We start from the raw sequence: 21375 nt of genomic DNA on the forward strand, positions 1-21375 counted from the left end.
CAAATCAGCAAAAGAGGCACAGCGGGCTTTCCAAAGATAGTGTCGGTGAGAGCGTCGTCAGGGAAAAAAGTCGGTCTCACAGAGTCTCACCAGGTCTCACCGAGTCCCACGACTATTTCAATTGAGATTTGCGGAGAAATTACACTCCGATCGATGTAATCGCGTCTTTCAAGTAGCGGCAGGATTTACGCAACGGCGGCGCGTGGGGGATCAGATGTTTTCAGCCAACGAACCCCTTTTCCCGTCCCGACGACGTACGCGTGCATCATCGGGGTTTCTTCCGATTCCACTCCGATGACGTACAGTGCGTTGTAAGTCATCAGAAGGGAAACCGGAGGACCCGGAGAAAAAACCACGCGACGACGGGGAGAGAGAGGCACGCAAACTCCAAATATACAGCAGCAGGCGTCAGCGTCGGGATAGAACCCACGACCTTCTGTATACCGGGCGAGGGAGTTAACATCTCCTAGCCACCGCAGCGCCCCGGGGGGCGGTCACTACGGATGTCGTGGGGGTCTCCCCACGGCCAGAAATGTTGAGACGTGGTGAGGGAGACGCCCACACAGAGACGTGAACGCAGATCATGCCGATAACGGAAGCCTTCGAATACAGAGGAGCGCGCACAAGTGAATAGCGCAGTGGGCTTTACCTGGTAAGATGCAAATAGTTTCGTTTTATTTATATATCTATTTTAAAATGATTTGTTTACCTTTCCTATACGTTGAACTCCTATCGTAGTGTTTGTTGTTGTAACGCTCTGAGCCCCGTGCCCCTAACTGAACATTGGGATAAAGAGCTTTACAGCTCATTGGATTCCTCCAGCATGTGTAAATAAATATTGAGATTCTGCATGGACAGCAGGCTCAGTGACGAGTCACCAGCCGGTAGTTGCGTCGATTCAATGCAGATTAGAGTTCTGTGCCTCAACTTGGGGATAGCTGTAACCGCTTAGATGTGCCTACTCTGTCCTGGTGTACATTTTCAGCGTATTTTCTAGATTGAAAACTCAGTTCTCTAGAAGTGCTTTGCCAAGGCGCTCTCCTCCTCTAACCCAGCTTATATATACGCTCCAAGCCTGGTGGTGTTTCATTCAGACGCTGTCTTTCCGACAGACCTGTTCTTCACCTGAGGACGGCTGCTTGCGTTGTGGCCGAAACGTCGTGAGAATTGTATTTTATTATGTTTTATTGTTATTATTTTATTATTTCCCTTCTACGTGACTTTACCGAAAGAACCAAGAAGAAGTGCTTTTTTGTATTTAGTTTGTTGTCCTTCCCCCGCACCTCCGATTAGCACGGCTGGCTACTACGTACGGTGGTGCGAAAGAAATTCAACGTACATACACACTACTATACCCTACACGACTATACACTACATTACTATACACTACACTACTATACACTACACGACTATACACTACACTACTATACAATACACTATAAATTCCGCTGCTACACTACTATATACTACACTGCTATAAACTGCACATATATTCGTAAGCCACTGTGGCTATGCACTTTTAAATCATCTACATTGAGAACTCGTTTCTTTAGCACTACTTTAGTATTTAGTTTGTTGTCCTTCCGCTGCACCTCCGACTTGCACGGCTGGCTACGACGTACGGTGGCGCGAGAGAAGTTGAACGTGCGTACGACAACTTGCTTCTTCGTCTATCGTGGCGTTGCGCCCAGGAATGCACGACCCACTCCGCTGCATCGCGGTGCAGTTGAATAAAAAGTGAGGCAAGGGAATTGTGGGTAGAGGGCAGGGTAAGTCGGGTGGTAGGGGCGGGCACACTGAGTTCACCAAATGTAAATACAGGCATCCCGCGATTTACGAAACGCTCGGTTCGCGAAATTTTCGCGTTGACGCAATTGACAAACCGTGGACACTTGTCGACGAACGGAATCGAACTTCTGCGTTCACGACATTTCACTCCGGCCACGCGCGCCGTGAGATCATCCAACAAGAAGCTACCCAGGAGGAGGCTGCGGTGTCGTCCATCCGCGACAGCGTCGTGGTGTCGTCCCTGCAGTGCACCCAGCGACGCCTTGCCAGTCATTCCAACATGCAGCAGATCTTTTGGCGAGTTCCCTCAAAAGGAAATTTTTGTTCAATTTAAATTAACATTCAATCGTCTCAATATTTAAGTTCTTTATTATTACGTTTGCGGTGTGAAAAGTGACCTGGGTGTATGTTTTTGTAGGTTAGAAGTAGAGTTGGACTGGCTGTCCGAAGGGCATCCCCCTAAATTGTTCACATTAAATTAAAGGGGCAAAGCCATTCCGACTTGGGAAATTTCGTTGCACTCGTGTGTGTGTGTGTGTGCTAATTGTTTTTTTACAGTTCTATCTGGCAACAAAAACTGACACCTTTTTAGAGGTATTGTGTGACTGCAGGTATTGTGGTCTATGCAAACATGACTCCTTGTAAAAAAAGGTGTCAGTTTTTGTTGCCAGATAGAAGGGTAAAAAAAACAATTATCATATTTTCTACTGGCGAATGAGGTTCCACTGGTGTGTGTGTGCTTTGATGAACGCGTTCCTTTCGGAAATCGAGGGACAGCCACCTGGAACTGAGAAGACTTCCTGTTGGATGGCAGAATCGATACAAAAAAAGATAAAAAAAACCCGCACACCCGCGTCGTGCTCGCTGCCAGCCCTTTCTGCCGACTCACTCTCCGGACGTGTGCCTCGTGACATCCTGCGGGTCACGACGGGGGGATGTTATTTGACCATACTTCACCACGCCGTGCGAGTCGGTGAATGCTGGGCAGCGTAGACGTGGTGGCATACAAAGTACAATGCCTTGTAAATTCAAATCTTGTACTTGTAATCACAGTCCTGTACTGAACAAATGTGAACGGCGTTGAAATCTAAAAATAATTTGTCAAAACCGTTAAGTGAACAATGAGATGAGTACACAGCAATAATGATAATAATGTTCGTCACAATTCAGCGAGGTTATTGTGGCCAGCGTGGCTGAAGGAAAGGCCCTCCACTCGCCTTGTGACGCTCTGGCTCTTGGCGGCAGTGCGGAGTGGGGAACGTCAAACCGACGAGTCCCCCCTACAAGGAGGGACATGACAATGTCCATGTCTCCCTCATGGCTGACTGACACGGCCGACTGATACCGGTGTGCTGTACTAGTAACGAATTGGTACTTTCTGTTTACGCGACAAACCTTACTAGTTGGCTGTGTCGGATGGTGGCGGATTTAACGACGCATTTATATTTACACAATCTAACCCAAAAAAAGAAACCTATATTATGGATGATATTGATCGCGAAAGCCTACGTGCTAAACTAAAATTATTTTTATTCTTGGTTCTTTCGGTAAAGTCACGTAGAAGGGAAATAATAAAATAATAACACAAGCAATCATTAGGTGTGAAATCCACAGCAAGAAAATGTTTATTATTATTAATATTATTTTATTATTTCTCTTCTACGTGACTTTACTGAAAGAACCAAGAATATGAATCCCTGCAGTCACGAATGCTTTAAATCAAAATAATTTTTTTTTCTCAACTCCCACCATTTTAACGTTCAAAATCTTTCCCCTTGTTTGCAAATCTTGCTCAAGAAGCGTTACACGAGAACGCACGGCATTAACCAACTTCAAAGAAAAACAACAACATATATTCTTTATCTCCCCTAACAACACCCAACTTGACACAACCTTAGTCACCGCGTGACGAACAGTTTATCAGCACAAGACTTCCTGGAAAGACGCACCCCGAACGCAATCCCATCAACAAACTCACACAAAATATGGTCAAAGATAAAGATCCCCCGTGTCGCCTGAACAGACTGTTGGAAGCAAGTTTCGCGAGCGAGCGCCTGTGAAGGCCGGCGCGGCTCGCGAGAGGGTGGGTGGCCAGCACCACGCACGACCGCCCCTTTGCATCCTTCGTTTCGATGTATTTACGCACAGCACCAGGTACTCATTTCAGGTTGAGCTGACCTAAATGTGGTCACGCGCACACACACACGCGCGCGCTAGTGGGTTATAAGACACACACCTGACACTCTCGCTTTAAAGTAAACACATTTTTTTCTCGTCTTATAATCCAGAAGACGCCAAATTTTTATTTAAAGCTTTCGTGACTGCAGGGATTCATATTCTTGGTTCATTCGGTAAAGTCACGTAGAAGGGAAGTAATAAAATAATATAAATATAAAACAATACAAATTCTCACGACGTTTCGACTGCAACACAAGCAATCATCATCAGGTGTGCAGTCGAAACGTTATGAGAATTTTTATTGTCTTATATTAACATTATTTTATTATTTCCCTTCTATGTGACTTTACCGAAAGAACCAAGAATAAGACGCCAAATGTTCGGTTTTCCGCCTCTGCCCATTCATTCGGTGACGCCGCCGCTGCGTTGGCGGCCAACGAGCGCCAACAACAAAACACGCGTTTGCCAATGCCACCGCGTGGGCCTCCCCCCCCCCCCCAACACGAAAAAGTTTTTTTTTTTAAATAGGGCGACGGGATCGGATCGACAAGCCTCTTCTTCGCAGCGCGCCAGCGAGGCCGCAAAGGTCGGCGACGGGATGGGCTTCCCTGATGGCCACGGGCACACGCGACTCGCGACTCGTGCGGCCGGGAGTCTTCGCAACGTTTCAGAAAGCGTGCAGTGCGAGCAGGGAGGGTTGTGGGGGGTCCCCACCCTTCAAGTTTCCTTTGCTGCACACGGCATGGGGGTGTTTGCTGTTATCCCATTAAATCTAGGTAACCTTTTGTGCACGACTCCATCCACTCTGTTTAGTGCTGCGCTTCCTTTGAACCCATTTGAAGGAAGGTGACCCTTACGCAGATTTCTATTATGAGCCAGACGGGGGGACACTTCCCATTGGGCCATTAAAACCAAGGGCCAACCCTTCCGCAGATTTCTATTGCTCCCGAGTGGAGGTGGTGGTTCCCATTAGGCGGCATTTGTCACAGGCACTAAAGGCGGCTGAGCAGCACGGCAATCCGGGCTATTTAGCCGCATTCCCAAAATATTTACCAAACAAACAAAGCTTAGGGGGGGGGGGGGGGCCCTACCAGCCCATTCCTCAGTCTGGGCGGCAGTCAGTTTGTGTGGGCTGTGGTGGTGGGTGGGTGGTGTTTGGATACTGTGTGAACGTGTGTGTGTGTATGTGTGGTGTGGGAGCGGTGGTGTAGCGGTCAGCGCTACGAAACACGGCGACCCGAGTTCGATTCATGCTCACGGACAACACCGGTGACGATTATCTGAACCGGTACTGGGCCTCCCCTAGGTCGACTCAGCCTCAAATGAGTACCTGGTGCGGTGTGTAAACATCGCCACTGGGGAGACAAAGGCGACCGCGCGTGATGCTGGCCACCCACCCCCTCGTGTGCCGTGCCGGCCTTTATAGGTGCTCGCTAACAGCACTTACCCCAACAGTCTGTTAAGGCTGCACGGGGGTTCTTTGTCTGTGTAAGGGGAGTGGTAGCGCAATGGTTAGTCACCGCGCTATGAATACGGAGGCCCAAGTTCCCATGCTCGACCACCAGTGACGAATTTCGTGAATTGATCCAGAGCCTCCCGCTCGGCTGGCAAAGCCTTTAAAACGAGTAGCTGGTGTGCACCTGGTGTGCAAACATCAACAGTGGGTGAGACAAAGGCGGCCGGGCGTGGTGCTGGCCACCCACCCCACCCCCCTGGTGCGGTGTGCACGGCCGTCATAGTTGCTCACGAACAGCACTCGGTCACGCGCAAGCCTGATTGGTATCTAAACATGGCTTGGACCTCCCCTAGGTCCACTCAGCTTCCAATGCGCATCCCAAGCGGTGTATCTAAAAAGATGACCGCAGAGAGAGAGAGAGGGAGGCCCCACTTAGCAACTCAAAGTGCGCTCTCCTGGCCTTCATGGGCGATCCGCTAAGCAGCGATTGCTCCAACAATCTAAACGTCTAAACGAGGAATCTACGTCTTCATTTGTGCGAGAGGCACCGGGGCAGGTAGGTTACGGCACGCACGATGTGTGCGCCTGATACAGAAGCGTGTGTGCGTTCGTGTGCGAGGTAGCATGCGTGCACGCGTATGTGTTCGTGCGTGTGTGTGGGAGAGGCATGTGTGTGCGTTCGCGTGTATGTGCGCGTGTTCCCGTTTGTGTGGGAGAGGTGTGTGTGTGCGTATGTGCGCATTCACGTGTGTGTGCACGCACATTCGCGTGTGTGTTCGGGTGTGTGTGTGTGTGGGAGAGGCGAGTGTGGTGGTGGGCTGGGTGGGAGTTGGGTGGAAGCGAGAAGCTTGGCTAGAAGTGAGGGTGGCGGGGGATGGCGGTGTGTGGGGGGGGGTCACATGCCGAAGATATTTCCCTGCTCCCCTAAAGACGAAGGAAAATCACCGTGCTTTGAAGACAAGACAAATGCGCTCCACGTATTCTGCTGGTTAATTGTGCACGTGGCGGTGTGCGATTTCACCCATTCCCAGGGATCCACCCTTCGCAGCACTCCAGACCCAAGCCCCTCGTGGACAGCCGACTACGACCGCCGACGCAGCCGCCGAGCTCGAGCCAGGGGTAATTGGTTTCTTACCCTTTTATCTGGCAACAAAACTGACACCTTTTTTTTTACAAGGAGTCATGTTTGCATAGACCGTAATACCTGCAGTCGTAATGCAAACAAAAATCATAACTCTGATAATGTATGCACTTTCCTTGAAGTTGATTGGTCCACACTCGAGACAGCTTTGCTTAGAGCCTAGTCTCACATGGTGTTGGACCAGATGACGCCATATGCATTATGACTGCAGGTATTGTGGCCTATGCAAACATGATTCCTTGTAAAAAAAGTGTCAGTTTTATTGCCAGATAAAAGGGTAAAAAACAAATTATCATATTTTTCACTGGCAAATGAGGTTCCAATGGTGTAAATCTCTAGCCAAGGGTTCGTTTAATCGCCCGTGTTTACGTGCAGCGCTATCACGCACTCTGAGAAAACGAGGCATCGCGCGGCCGCTAGCAGACGCCGTCCCTGCGGCCGTCTGAACCGCTCTCCCTTCCGATATTAGAGAGCCACCGGAGTTGTGCACTTTCAAATCATCTCGAGTGACCACCTCATTTCTTTCGGGCTGCCTCTTGTGTTTAGTTTTGTTTGGATTTCCCGCGCCGCACGCACATCGGATTAGCGCCGTTGGCTACGTACGGTGCGAAAGAAGTTCAACACACACACATGCTTGGCGGGCTCGCGGTATAAATCATTCGTCCGCTCCGCACGAGCAACGTTTCCCTTCTCCTACGCAGCAGCAGCTGCTGGTGCCGCTGCGAAGTTTCTCCGCCACTCTTCGCACGGCGGCCATCGGCGCCGACGCCGAGGAGCCGGACGAGAGACGCCCGTTTTGAAGAAGGGCCCCCCCCCCCCCTCTGCACGTGGTCGATCGTAGCGCACGGGAGCAAACGCCTTCACCAAAACGGGCTTCCGCCCCCTCTCTCAACTCGAACGGAACGCCGTTGAGTTTTGACGTGAGAAAAAAAACGACGGCAACATGAAGGGAGCGTCACCACCACCACCGGTAGTATGCAAAGCGACTCTAAAAAAGGTGGGGGGGGGGGGGCAGTAATTCACAGCCCCTCGCAGAATGGAGTTGCTTGGCGCTGCTCTTACGTCGCCAGGAACGCAAAGATTCGCGCGATCTCAGCAGCTTCGTGAAAATGAATCGAGGAGGAGGAGAAACGCCATCGAGACGAATAACGCAGCATTAACTCTTTTTCTGCTTTTTTGTGTTCAGTCTGTTGTCCTTCCCCCCCCCACCGCCGCCATCCCGCGCCTCTGATTAGCGCGTTCGTCTATGCACGGTGCGAAAGAAGTCCGACGTACACACACACGGACAGCGTGCGTCAGCGGGACCCTCCCGCGGAGTGCCCACCCGTCATTCTCTCGGCTCCGTCCACCGCGCTGCTTCCGCTTTAAACACGGCGGTGGCGATGATGATGGTGGTGGCGGCGTGGGGGGGGCGCACGGGGTTTGTGTTTTTTTCTATGAATGGGGCCTACGGTCACATAACAAAAACAAAGCACCACCCGCCAGTCTACCCCACCACCGCCCCCACCGCCCCCCCCCGCCCCCGTTGTGTCGGGCGCGACACTGACCCAGCTGGACCTAACACGCCAGCGCATCATGCCGCCACCCACCAGAGTACACGGTGAGAAGGCGGGGGTGGCGGGGGTGCCGAATTCAATGAATCATGGGGCTCCGAGTAGGGCTGCGATTCCTGTATACGCTGCTGCTGCTGCTACCGCGAGGGAATCGCCGCACGCGCGGCCCTGTTTACAGACTCCACCTTGCACGGCACGGGGGGGCGGATTCACAAGTTAGAGAAGTTCACCGCAAACCTGTCACGCAGAGTTCACCACAGCCCCCCCCACATCCCCCCAGACCCCCCCCCCTCTCCCCCGCCCACACAGCCCCCCCCCCCACATCCCCCCAGACCCCCCCCCTCTCCCCCGCCCACACAGCCCCCCCCCCCCACATCCCCCCAGACCCCCCCCCTCCCCCCCGCCCACACAGCCCCTCCATTCACAATTTCAGGGTTATCAGCGAGCACTTTAATTACAGCTTTGCTTGCACTTTGTCACCGCCTTAAGTGGGGAGGCCGACCAAAGGTGTGGGTGCAGTGGGGGGCTGCACTTTCGATACCCAGCTACATCATCGTCGTCGTCAGTTCGATCTCCCGCACCCCTCCCTAAGTCCCCCCCTAAATCCACCCACCCACCCACCCCCACCATGAGCTTATTACCAAAGTAATATTCTACCGTGCTGCGCGCATAAAAGCTAACCCTTTTGTAATTCAACATTTCCTGGAGGTTGGCAAGCGTATGGGGAAGATCCAAACAACAAGACTCATTTCAAAAATTTGCGTTCAGTTTGTTTTCCTCCCCGCGACCTCCGATTAGTACGGTTAGCTACGTACGGCGTGAAAACAAGTTCGACGCTACATACATACGTAACAGGGCGGACGGACTCAGGAAGCATGTCAAGTGTCAGCCTTGAAACAGTTCGTGAGATGTGGCTGGAGAGGAAGGCTGCGGGGTGCAGCAGCAGCAGCGGCGGGATGTGGTGGCGTCGACACAGCAGTGGCCACAGCGACCCGCTTGAACGTACGCACAACGGTGCATCCTGATAATAGCGTGAGCAGACATAAATGTCCGCGTGCACTATTATTATGGTAATGCCCCCCGGTTTACATCAGGGGTTGCGTTCCTGAAAGGTGCGGCGTCGAATATCGAAACGACGTGAACCAGGGTGGTGGTAGCGGGCGCTGGAGGCGACGGATAACGACGAGGGAGGTCGGACGACGACGACGCTGCTGCTGTCAGCGACGTGAGAGTGTGGGGGTTGAGATGACGCAAATCGGGTAGCGGTGTTGATTATAAAGTGGCGACATTCTTGCGAAACGACGTAACAGGGGGAGATGCACGTCGCCCACCGCGCTAATTGGAAGTGCCGGGGAAGGACAAACTAAACACAAAAAAGCAGTTCTAAAGAAATTCAATCGCGATGATGATTTTAAAGTGCATAGCTCCCAGCGGCTTCCTAATATCGGAAGGAAGAGCGCTCCAGACGATCTGAAAGCGCCACGCGATGTGGTGACCGTCTTTGTTCGATGGCCAGCCCAAAGCTGCTGCCGCTGCTGCGAAGATGACTGGAGTTCGCGCGACGATGGTACTCGCTCTTTGACGAGACCAACGAGGCATCGGCGGGTTCATTTGTGGCAAACGCTCTGTCAGTGTGATGAGCGCGACGTGACAACAGCGCCTTCGTTCGGCAACCGGAAACCCGACGCGGCTCGCTTCTCCTGCAATGCAGTGGGAGTCGTTGCGTTCCTGAAGAACGCCGCGTTCTGTAAAAATCGCGTTGTAATAAATAACTCTAGGGATAAAGCACAGTCCGTAAGAGAACCGGTGAGATGCGTACACAGGCCTGAACAAAGACCGAGGCGCGTAGGCAGCATCTCGAAGCATCCAGCAGCATCCCAGCGCCTTGCGCGACGACACTACGCCAAGGCAGCTGCCCCACCGCTTAATCTCTAACCCGGCGCGACGCACTTCCGTTCGCTCGCGTAAAAAAGTAGCAAAAAAAAACCGTTCCCCAATACGTTCATCGCGCTCCACACACACACATATATCGAACTCGCGTTGACGAAAACAAGCGTTGCGGGAGAACAGGAGTGTGCGCTGACAATGCGCGTGCGGCTCGCGTCACCTGTCTCCGCGCGGCCGTCGCGGCTTGGGCACCACCTTGCCCTTGGGCCGGCGCTCGCTGCCCGCGCACGGCGCCCCGCCGGGGCCCGTCACGCGGATCGTCTCCAGGCCCTTGGCCGACTTGCGGTAGCTGAACTCGAGCGGCTCGCCCTCGCGCAGACTCCGGAAGCCCTCCATGAACACCTTGCTCTGCGGGCGGTGGACAACAACACGGGCCCGGTGAGTGCGCAGCAATGCAGCAGTGCAGCATAGCAGCAGCACAGCAGCAGCAACAGCAGCAGCAGCAGCAGCATCAACAGCAGAAACAGCAGCAACAGCAGCAGCAGCAGCAGCATCAACAGCAGAAACAGCAGCAACAGCAGCAGCAGCAGCAGCATCAACAGCAGAAACAGCAGCAACAGCAGCAGCATCAACAGCATCAACAGCAGAAACAGCAGCAACAGCAGCAGCAGCAGCAGCATCAACAGCAGAAACAGCAGCAACAGCAGCAGCAACAGCAGCAGCAACAGCATCAACAATAGCACAGCAACAGCAGCAACAGCAGCAGCAAGCAGCAAGAGCAGCAGAAGCAACAGCAGCAGCAGCAGCAACAGCACAACAGCAGCAGCACAGCAGCGAAGCAGTGCAGCAGCAGCTGTAACAGAAGCACAGCACAAGCAGCACTGCACCAACAACACTGCAGCAGTAGCAGCAGCACATTCGCGGTGTGTTTTACGCACGGCTTTAATAAGTCAGAACAGTCCAGCAAGCTGTACTGTTATTGTATTTGTGCGTACGATGGCGACATGTTCAGGAGCTAACATCAGCAAACAGCTTCCGCAAGATGATACCAGAGCCAATTTGACACTCTGGGTACATCCTACGGAGTTTGACGGCCATTTTCCTGAGGTAGGTGCGATCGTGTTGATTGGTCCACCCGCCTTGCGCCATGGTGGTCATAGTCATCATCGTCGTTGTCGTCAGCCACGATCGATCGACTACTGGATTAAAGCCTCTTCAAGCCGTCGCAATCCCTCATGATCACGCGGTAGGACAATCCACCCAGCATCTGCACAGGCGCCGATTTCACCGCTCCGTCTCCACGGCGGGCGTCCATCCCTCAGGCTGCCGATCCCAATGATTACTCTTCACCATCGGCTATCATCACCCCTTCCAGGGATGTCCCCTGCCCAAGCCCATTCGCTCTTCATAACGCTTCAATTGATGCCTATGATCTGCATATGGTCTCTCTCTCAATATAATTTTAGAGAATCTCTCCACGCGTCTCTGCGTAACTTTTTTTGACAGTCCGTGCCCCATATTTGGGGCGATGCGGTGGTGAGATGTTAGCTACCTTGCCTGATATACAAGAGGTCGTGGGTTCAATCCTGATCGTGAATATTTGGAGTTTGCATGTTCTCCCTACGGTCACGTGGATTTTTCTCCGGGTCCTCCACTTTTTCCCTCCACATCTAGAAACATGCCTTTGGCTGACATAAATGTCCACATGATGAATAAGCGACTTCATTGGGCTATCATTTGGTGGCCAGGTCGCTTCTGAAAAAAAGCCACATAGCTCAGTGGGCTTTACTTAGTAAAAACAAAATGTAGTTTAAGTCGTATTTTTACATTTTCTGCGCCGTAAACGCCCGCCGTTTCTGAGACTGTTTTCACGGCGGGCGGGACAGAGAGTTCTCTTTCATTACGATTGGCGAGCACCGGCCCCCATAGGCCCAAAACACCGAGCGGGGCCTGCAAACAAACAGCACCACTGAAGGTGCAACAGAGATAAACGAGCGCTCGCACATTTATTGCACGGGTACGCTGGGAGAAGCTCGCGGTAGAATGCCCTGACCGCTCGATTACCCGGCTTACGATTCCCGCGCGCTCGCTGTAAACAAACCGCAACCGAGAACGCCGGGGCCTCCCGGTCACAACCGGTGGCCTAATGAGGACCCGCTAGGTTACACGATGCCACCCTGGCAATCTGCACCCATCTGGAAAGGACTTAAGACCCACCGCATACCCACGCACCCGCAAACCCGCTCTTCCCCCCCCCCCTCCCACCAACACCAGCAACACCACCACCACCACCATGAACAACTTCAACCAATCCGCCTCCTCCATCTCCACCGAATCGTTATCCCCTCGACCGCCTGCTAACATCCAATGTCTCCACCCCCCACCTATGGGACCGCAGGACGAGGAGGTGCAGTTGTGTTTTGGTACATGGTTAATGTTCACAGCCAATCGGCAGCAGGATCATAGGGGGGCAGGGGGAACAGGGGGGATGAGGCGGGGAGAGACGGGTTGGGGTAACTGAAAAAAAATGCAGATATCCTGGTTTTGTCCAGGTCAAAGGGCAAAGGTTAGTGACTGTAGCAAACCATCAGTGAAGATGGCGGCAGGAGAGAGAAAAAAAAGGTAAGATGATGTTGGGGCATATTTTTCCATTTTGTTCCCGGTCTAAGTCACTTTGACCTTTCAATTGCTTTGACCTTCAACCTTTTCGAAAGAATTTGGATTTAGGCGGAGTAAAATTGCAACAAGACAGGGAAGGGTTAAAACATAACAAAAGACAATAAAAAGATTGTTCTAGCTTCTAAGCAAAAACGGTTTTGGGTGTAAAATGCGAACGTACAATCCTTATGCACGGATGCTTTTGAAATGTTATCAATGGATAAATCACCCCCCCCCTTCTCCCACCCCGACACCATCGTGAAACCATAACTTGTCGTATCAACATGGGTGCCATTAAACAAACATGCTCGCATTAGGAACGCACCAGCACATTGCTAACTTCGCAAAGAATGTTTAAATCGCGGGCCGTTTTGGACCGTGCCATTTGGTCTATGAACGACGCGAGCTGCACGGCCGGCTTCCCCCCCCCCGCCCCCCCGCCCCCCCCCCGTGCGGGTCTTTAACGTCGACTTTGCAGCACGCGGCAACGCTTTTTTGGGAGTGAAGCTCCCCAATGCTTTGCTCGCTTGTACTGAACTCTACTGAACTACCGCTCCCGGTGTCTGTGCGGTCCACGTCATCGGGGGGTGGGGGGGGGGGCAAGGCTCGCGAGAGAGACACGGCTAGGCGGTTTGCAGAGGCCCTCATCCAGCAGTGGATTGGACCCCGGGCCGATGACGGTGGTATAATGACTCGTCCGTAGAGTTTCACACGCACACCCCGTCCCGGTTGGATATGGCCAAAGCGCGTTTGAAAATTGCGGGTCTACATTTACGAACGCGATCTCTCCTCCGCCGCCGGGTCTATAGAAAGACCCCGATTGATTGATTGAGAGTGTTAATTTGAATCACAGTTTCCATGACCAAACGGCGTGTTAACGCAATGATTTGGCGGGCTGGGAGGTCTCTGACTCGTGGCACATTCCATATTTATAGACTTGTGGCCGAAACACCGCTTGCCCTCACCCCATCGTCGCTTGCTTTTCACTGTCCTCACCCATTTCTGTCGGACTTCCCTTTGCTACACAGACTGCCGCTGCAACACGCCATCCCCCTTGGCATAATGGGTCAGGCAAAACAAATGCAAGCCAAGAGAGTCGTTTCTGCAGTCAAAGTTTCACAGAATCTTTTCTAATACTGAAGGAATCCAATGAGCTATGAAGCTTCAACTTTAACACACAGTAGGCTTTCGCGACCGACTATTATCCATGAGAGGTTTTTTTTGTTGGGTCAGACCGTGTAAGTATAAACGCGTCGTTAAACAAGCCACCGCCCGACACACCAAATGAGCGAGGGTTTGTCACGTAAACAAAACGTGGCAACTCGTTACTACTTGAGCACACAGCGGCTGTGTGTTGGAGAGTGATCCCACCACAACATTTACAATTCGGGTGCCGTGACAACAACCAGCATCATCAGGCGACAGCCACAGTTGCACTGGGACAATGCAGCAGCAGGTATAGAAATGTCACCTCTGCTTTCCACTGATCTGCAATCATTTCCTCGAACTTTTTCTTCCCACTATCTTCGTAAATGTTTTTTTTGAACATGGACTAAGAATCAAGAATGGACTAAAAAGCCGCTTTGAAAGGCAATTCATCGTAACATAGTAACTGATGATGACGATAATCGGGAGAAGGATTTCCATCTACGGGTTTGAGTTACACATTTAAAAAAGTGTCAAAGTCTGTGAATCGCAACAACCTTTAAATGGCGCGTTATTATCGAGCCCCGTACCGCGATAATTCAGATAGAGAAATTATATCACAGGTCTCTATTATTCAATTTGTAGTTGATAGGGTGGACAAAGCCACGCAGAAAAAAGACAAAGATCCCCCATGTAGCCTTTACAGACTTTTGGGGCGAGTGCTGTTAGCGAGTAGCACCTATGAAGATCGGCACAACACACGACGGGGTGGGTTGCCAGCACCACTCCCGGCCACCTTTGTCTCCGAATGGACACACAAACCACTACACACACATACAGACAACACAACGCTCTACGGAGAGAGAGAAACAGAAGCACACCACTCTACAGAAACATACAGGCACACACCACTATACATACAAAGATCCCCCGTATAGCCTTCACAGACATAAGGGGCAAGTGTTGTTAGCGAGCACCTATGAAGGCTGGCACGGCACGCCAGGGGGTAGGTGGTCAGTACCACGCCTGGCCGCCTTTGTCTCCCCAGTGGCGATATTTACACACCACACCAGGTCCTCATTTGAGGTTGAGTCGACCTAGAGGAGGCCCAGGACCGGGTTGGATAGCCGTCACCGGTGTTGGTAGCCGTGAGCGGGTATCGAACTCGGGTCGTCGGGTTTCGTAGCGCAGCGTTGCCAACCCCCCACACTACCATTGTCAGGCCACAGACACGAGCACAGACACGCAGCGCTACTGACCACCGACGAACGCGTCGGGGATTTTAGTTTTTGTACGTACATATTTATTTTGTAACCATTCGCAGGCCTATCGGTCGTGTACCCAGCACGACAAACCTTTCGGGGGGGTATTAGGAACCGGTGCTGACGGGGGTGGGGGTCGAGGGGGCAGGTGGGGAGTGGCTCATATTCGAGAAGCGTTTCCTCTATGCCCTCTTCATCGCTGCTAACGCATCGGCAGGCCACGCGAGCCGTACGGCGCGCAAAGCAACGGCGACTCTCAAAAAAAGAACGCGAGCGGAGGTCGCGCCGCGCAGGAAACGCTCCCCGAGGACGGAGGTGGCAGGGGCGGTGACTCGGAAGGGCGGAGGGGGGGGAGACTGGGTAGGGGGGTGGGTGCTCAGGAAAGAAAATGCCGCGCATTTTCTCGTCCCAGATTCACCCCCCCCCCCCCTTCCTTTTGAAGTACTCGGGGCCGTGGAAGAACAAAGATAAGCCAACATTTTCTTTAATCAGCCGGGCAATTCCGACGGGGGCCTGTCAGGCCTCAACAATGGGGATCAGCGGCAGGGCCAGGGCTGTGGGATGGGACCTCTGCATTAACTTCTCCCTCGGCAAGGGATCGCGAGCGCAGCTTCATTACTCCGCTATTACGCGTCGCGCGGAATTAAGGCAATTACGGCCGGGGCCGAGGCAATTTAAAACGCAAAAAAAAAGAGGCAGCTGCTGCTGCTGCCTGCTGCTGCTGCTGCATAAGAAGCGGGGCCCCAACGCCACCTTCACAGCACAAAAAAAACCCGCCACAACACAACTCGGGAGAGCGGCCGCCACCGCTGGCCGCTCGTGAGCGACGATGCCGTGAAATCGATTCTAGAAAACGAAAAGAAATCGAGTACGGGATATCGACCCTCAGCTGTAGCCAGTCAACCGTTCGATTAATTTTTTTGCAAAAATGTCGGTTTCGCATTCGTCAATAAGCAATTTAAAACGCAAAAAAGACCCAGAAGCTGCTGCAGAAGCTGCTGCGTAAGAAGCGGGGCCCCCCACCGCCATCACCTACACGGGACAAAAAAACTAAACCACCCACAGCAAAGCTCGGCCGACGGAGAGCGGCCGTTGGCGAGCGGCGATGCCGCGAAATCGAAAAAATATATACCAAGTACGGGATATCGATCCTCAGCTGCAAGCCAGCCAACCGTTCGATTTTCTCCTAAAAAAAAATTTGGTTTCGCATTCGTCAACAATCGCTCCCGCCTAGCAACTGCGGTGGGGGGGGGGACAACGACGGCGACGACAAGCGACTTGGGACAAATATCCGGAGCGAATAACGATCGAGAATGTGCGAGCGAGCTGGCTGTCGCAAAGAAGTAAAGCGGTCACTGAGGTGCGAGAGCGTCGCACGCCGATTAACACGGTACCTGCTCGTAGCACAAACTATGGCCAAAAGTGTCTGCCGCGCACCATTCGAGCACCCAGCGTCAAGCTAGTTTGGCTTAGCCTGGTGACGAGAACTCAAGAGACCTCGATGGATCTCATTTGTGACCTGGGACATTAGTCTCTCAGTAAGAGGTGGGGGGGGGGATGGGGCAATAATCAGGCGATCTCTTAACGTCCAGTGTGAAGCAATAAAAAACAATACCACGGCGCGTGCTATTTATTATGATTATTAACGGTTATTTTACACCTGCGGAATTAACCAGGGCGGCCACGCAGATTAGAACCACGCTACCGCCAGGCCGCGTCACCATCCACTTTTGTCTAACGCTTGCGGACGAGAGGCGCCGAAACAAATTCCACATCTCCATAGACGGGCCTACTCGCGTTGCGCCCTGTCAACCCACGAGGAACGATGGGCTGAGTGTGACCCCCACCCCGCCTCCTAAATCCACCGTCGCTCCGGCCGAAGTCACCAGCGGCGACAGCAGCCGACAACGCATCCGACTCCCCCGTCCCCTCCTGCCATGGATGATTGTCGGGGGCAAGCGCGTCCGTCCCGGGGTCACGTGCGCGCTGGACGTCGGTGCGGGCCCCAAGGCGCGAGGCCACGTTTGTGTCCTCCGGGGACCGGGGCAGGTCGCAACAATCGGCCGGTCAGTCGGTCGATCGTCGGCCGTCAGGCGCGACGATCGCGGACGAGACGCGCGGGCGTCGTCGGCAGAGCTGTGTGGGAAACAGGTTGTTGTAATGGGCGCGGGGGGCCAAAGGGTCAGAAATGCGGAAGCTTGACCTTTCCCTAACACAAAGTATGTTTGCCATCGGGAATAACAAACGGTACCTCTTGTTGCAGCGTGCGTTCGTGCACGCGCGCGCGTGTGTGTGTGTGCGTGGTGGGGAGCGGTAGTGCAGCGGTTTAACTGAAGCTGCGCAACGAAACCCGACGGCCCGAGTTCGATTCCTGCTCGAGGCCAACACCGGTGACGATTATGCGAAACGGTTCTGGACCTTCCCCCCAAGTCGACTCAGCCTCAAATGAATGCCTCGTGCGGTGTGTAAACATCACCACTGGGCAGTCCGGGAATTGGCATCTGTGTTCGGGTGGCAGGGATTGATTGGTGCCGGTATTGTGTTGAACTTTATTACACGACACCGCACAATATACTGATAAGTCTTAGGTCGATTGAGAAATATGTACGGGTTCGGTCCGTGTAAAAAACACGGCGATCTTACTCATAGGTGTCCGTCACGTGCCTCCACCCGAACATCACAAATAATTCCCTTTGGCACTTTTCTTCGGTGCAAGGTGGGCGCTAAAACACGGCACGGAGCACACCGCGAGATGGAGCACGGAGCGGAGCGGCATTCGCTGTGGAACAACAAGGAGCTTGCTTGATGGAACCGGTTTCAACCGGTCCAGAGTTTGCCCGCAGCTTAAACAACAACGCTTCCCGGTTAAGCACCGGTCCAGAAGTCGATGGCTTCGATAAACACCAATGGAGGAAAACAGCCCGATTTTACGTCTCGGACTTTCGCGTCATTCCGCAGATACGTCGTCACTTTATCATTACGATTTGCGTCACTCTCTCACGTCGCCAACAGCATCGTCGTCGTCCGTCCTCCGTCGCTATCCGTCGCCTCGCAGCCGTCGCCTCCAGCACCCGCTACGACCACCCTGTTAACACCGCTTCGGTTGACGTCGTTCCGATGTTCGTCGTCGCACCTTTTAGGAACACAAAGATATATTTGATTGGCGATATGTGAAACGAGGCGTACGTACTGTCCGCTCATTTATTCTGTCGCTTATATTCTCCATGACCACGCGAATTATTTGTTGTTATGTATCACAGTCATGTGCTCTTAACAAGGCCATTACCTAAAACGCTGCCTATATCATTTTTTTCCTGTAAAGGCCACGGCGTTACTGACGAATGTATTGAGTTTTTTTGCGTCCATTGAGGACCCACATCAATGGCCATCAACGTCCTGGAAGTTCACCGGCATTGCCTTAAGCGAGTCTGACTCTTGCCGATGAAACGTCCGCAGTCGCTTCGATATCCGTCGTCACAACCTCCCAACGTAAACCGGGGGTGGTGTTCACCGTATTTCTACGCGGCAGGGAGAGAGACGTGTAAAGGTGGCAAAAGTTGACGGTGCCACTCGGCCAACCGAGACCGTCGATGATCACCGGGGGTGTTACGTGGACATCGGCGCTGGAAAGACAAAGGCGACTTGGGTGAGAACGGTTTTGCTGGCCACACCAACCCCCCCACACGCCGCACCAGGGCCTTAACCTTTTCCCGTTCCGGTGACGTACACGCATGTACACGCACGTCATCGCAGCTGAAATAAAATAACTTTATCGGTACCACAAGGCCATTCAGGAGGGCATGCGGCACAGTTTCGTAGAGTGCGGTCGTATCGGTACGTCTCTCTCCTGCGATTAGCAATGTCTTTACAAACAATGGCGCTACTAAGCCTCTCTAAATAAAATTAAACGCCGAACCGCTCGCCCCATCCCTTGCAGACATCTCGAAAAAGGGAAAAGCTGTTCAAAAAAAGGTGCTCGCTTTACAGCACGGCTAGGATTTGGCCACAAACGGAAGAGCGCGCGTGTCTTTTTTTTTTTCATCAAATCATGCCTTTCTGTACGATGATAGAGAATCCACGCGGGGGATGCTGCGCTGCCCTCCCCAGGATCGTCTGACGAACGCGCGGCGCTCGCTTCAACAATCGCTCTCCCTCTCCACATTTAGAGTATTTGGCTGAAATAAATCTCCACGCGATAAGCCACGTCGATGAGCTTTCGTTTGTTGGCCAGGCCGCTTCTAAAAAAAGAGCTACATATCTCCTTACCTGGCAAAAAAAAACATAGTTCATAGTTTTATAGTCTGATACGAAGGACACAACCAAGCAGTCTATGCTGCGTATAGACAGAGTGAGCGCACGTAGCGTGTAATTTGTGTGTGTGTGTACGCAACAAACTACTTTGGTGATCCTACATTGGTAGGGGTGCGCAAGCACAACCGACAAAAGAAACTCAATCCACTCTTCAATAAACACCGTGGGCTTTAAAGGGGGAGGACGTAACACAGGCGACGTTTCGGGGGCAATGCCTCCCTTTTCACACGCGCAGCAAGCTAAGAAGAGCCGTGTCCAGAAACGTCACCTTCAAACGGGCGCATTCTAAGGCCAGGGTGTCATCGAGCTGTCTGTGAGAGCTGTGGAAACAGAACACTGCACACACACAGCTCGCGCGGCAGAGTGGCGGGCCAGGCGGTGCGCCACGAAACCCCGTGACCCGAGTTCGATTCCCGCTCACGGCCACCAGCACCGGTGACGATTATCTGTACCGGTCATGGTCCTCCCCCTAAGGTTGACTCAGCCTCAAATGAGTGCCCGGTGCGGGAGACAAAGGCGGCACACGGGTGTGTTGCTGGCCACCCACCCCCTCGTGTGCCGTGCCGGCCTTCATAGGTGCTCGCTAACAGCACTTGCTATACGGGGGGGGGGGGGGGGGATCTTTGTCTTTGTTATGGAACACTGAGTATGGACGCACGATTTGGCCCACGTGCTTTTCCTCGAGGAAAGATGTTATCGTTGTTAAGGCTCCTTTCACGTGGAGGTTGTTTTCGAGGCGTTTTGTTGCCCCGAGTGAGAGAAGAACCCTCGCAACGCGAGGCGGGGGATGCAGGGGGCGGAGAACGCGCAAAACAAATCGTTTTGTACTTCCGCATATTTCCCTTCCCCGCTCTGGGAATGCCCTGTGCCGTGGTGGGAAATTCCTAGACGACCGGCACACAAACATAAAGGTTCCACCCCCCCCGCCCCTATAGCTTTTAACAGACTGTTGGGGCAAAGTGCCTGTCAGTGAGCACCTATGAAGGCCGGAACGGCATCACGGGGGAGATGGGTGGTGGCCAGCACCACCCCCGGCAGCCTTCGTCTCCGCAGTGGCAATGTTTACTACACACCGCACCGGGTAATCGTTTTGAGGCCGAGTCGACCTAGGGAAGGCCCAGGACCGGTTCAGATAATCGCCACCGGTGTTGGCCGTGAGCGGGTTGGCAAGGTTCATGGCGTAACGAGCTAACCGTCATGCTACCGCTCCCCACGCTCACCACTATGCATACATACACACGGACAAATAATGTCACCTTGTTAAAAGGCACTCATTCATAATTGTTTACTCATGTCACAACAAGTAAATTGTTACACTCATTGATACGTACCGGGGAGAGCGGCGGTGCAGTGGTTAATTCACTCGCCGAGCTTTGAATCTGGCGGGGATTTATTCGATTACCGGTCGTGGCTAACGCAAGCGGGATATCGAACTCGCATGTATCCAGTCCCGGTTGACTGACGTCTAGGGAGGACTTCAGCGAGGAGTTGATCAACAAAGGACCCGTGAATTACCACAACGTGAGATATGTGCGCGCAACAGATTGTAAATCGCAGCATCAGCTACGATTGATCAACGACGTTTAACTATTACGTTCACGGCCCGTCAATGTCGCCATTGCCGTACGAACATGAACCCGCGGAGGGTTAACACCGAGCATGATCGGAGCGCTTTGGTCACCGTTAGTGGCCCCGGGACTCGTAACGGACGCTTACAGCCACACCTCGGCCCCCTCGTCCATCTGCCGGAGCAAACAGCGGCTCCAGAACGGCGCCGTTGAAACCCCACCGATCACAAGCGGGGTCCAGGGAGAGTCTTCAGTTTATTCACTTTTATTCGAGATAATTTTGCTGCTGTAAATTTGCACGTGATAAGCCACTTTTGTCGAGCTATCATTTTGTCATGGCCAGGTCACTTCTGAGACGTAATTTAATACCCCAGTGGGCTTTGCCTGGTAGGATGGGGATGGTTTAGTTGTTGTATTTGTGTGTGTT

At 52.8% G+C, this 21375-nt stretch overlaps 1 protein-coding gene across 2 annotated transcripts in view; it reads right to left on the minus strand.

Moving 5' to 3' along the window:
• LOC133354624 (protein lin-28 homolog B-like) overlaps nt 1-21375 on the minus strand; it is a 104555-nt gene that overhangs the window by 40921 nt on the left and 42259 nt on the right. For both annotated transcript variants that reach the window (XM_061571628.1, XM_061571638.1), the window contains exon 3: nt 10224-10411. In XM_061571628.1, coding sequence (XP_061427612.1) covers nt 10224-10411 — 188 coding nt within the window. The remainder of the gene's footprint in view (nt 1-10223; nt 10412-21375) is intronic.

Source organism: Lethenteron reissneri, chromosome 6 (assembly GCF_015708825.2).
Source record: "Lethenteron reissneri isolate LAM-NWPU_2019-01 chromosome 6, ASM1570882v1, whole genome shotgun sequence".
Lineage (NCBI taxonomy): Eukaryota > Metazoa > Chordata > Hyperoartia > Petromyzontiformes > Petromyzontidae > Lethenteron > Lethenteron reissneri.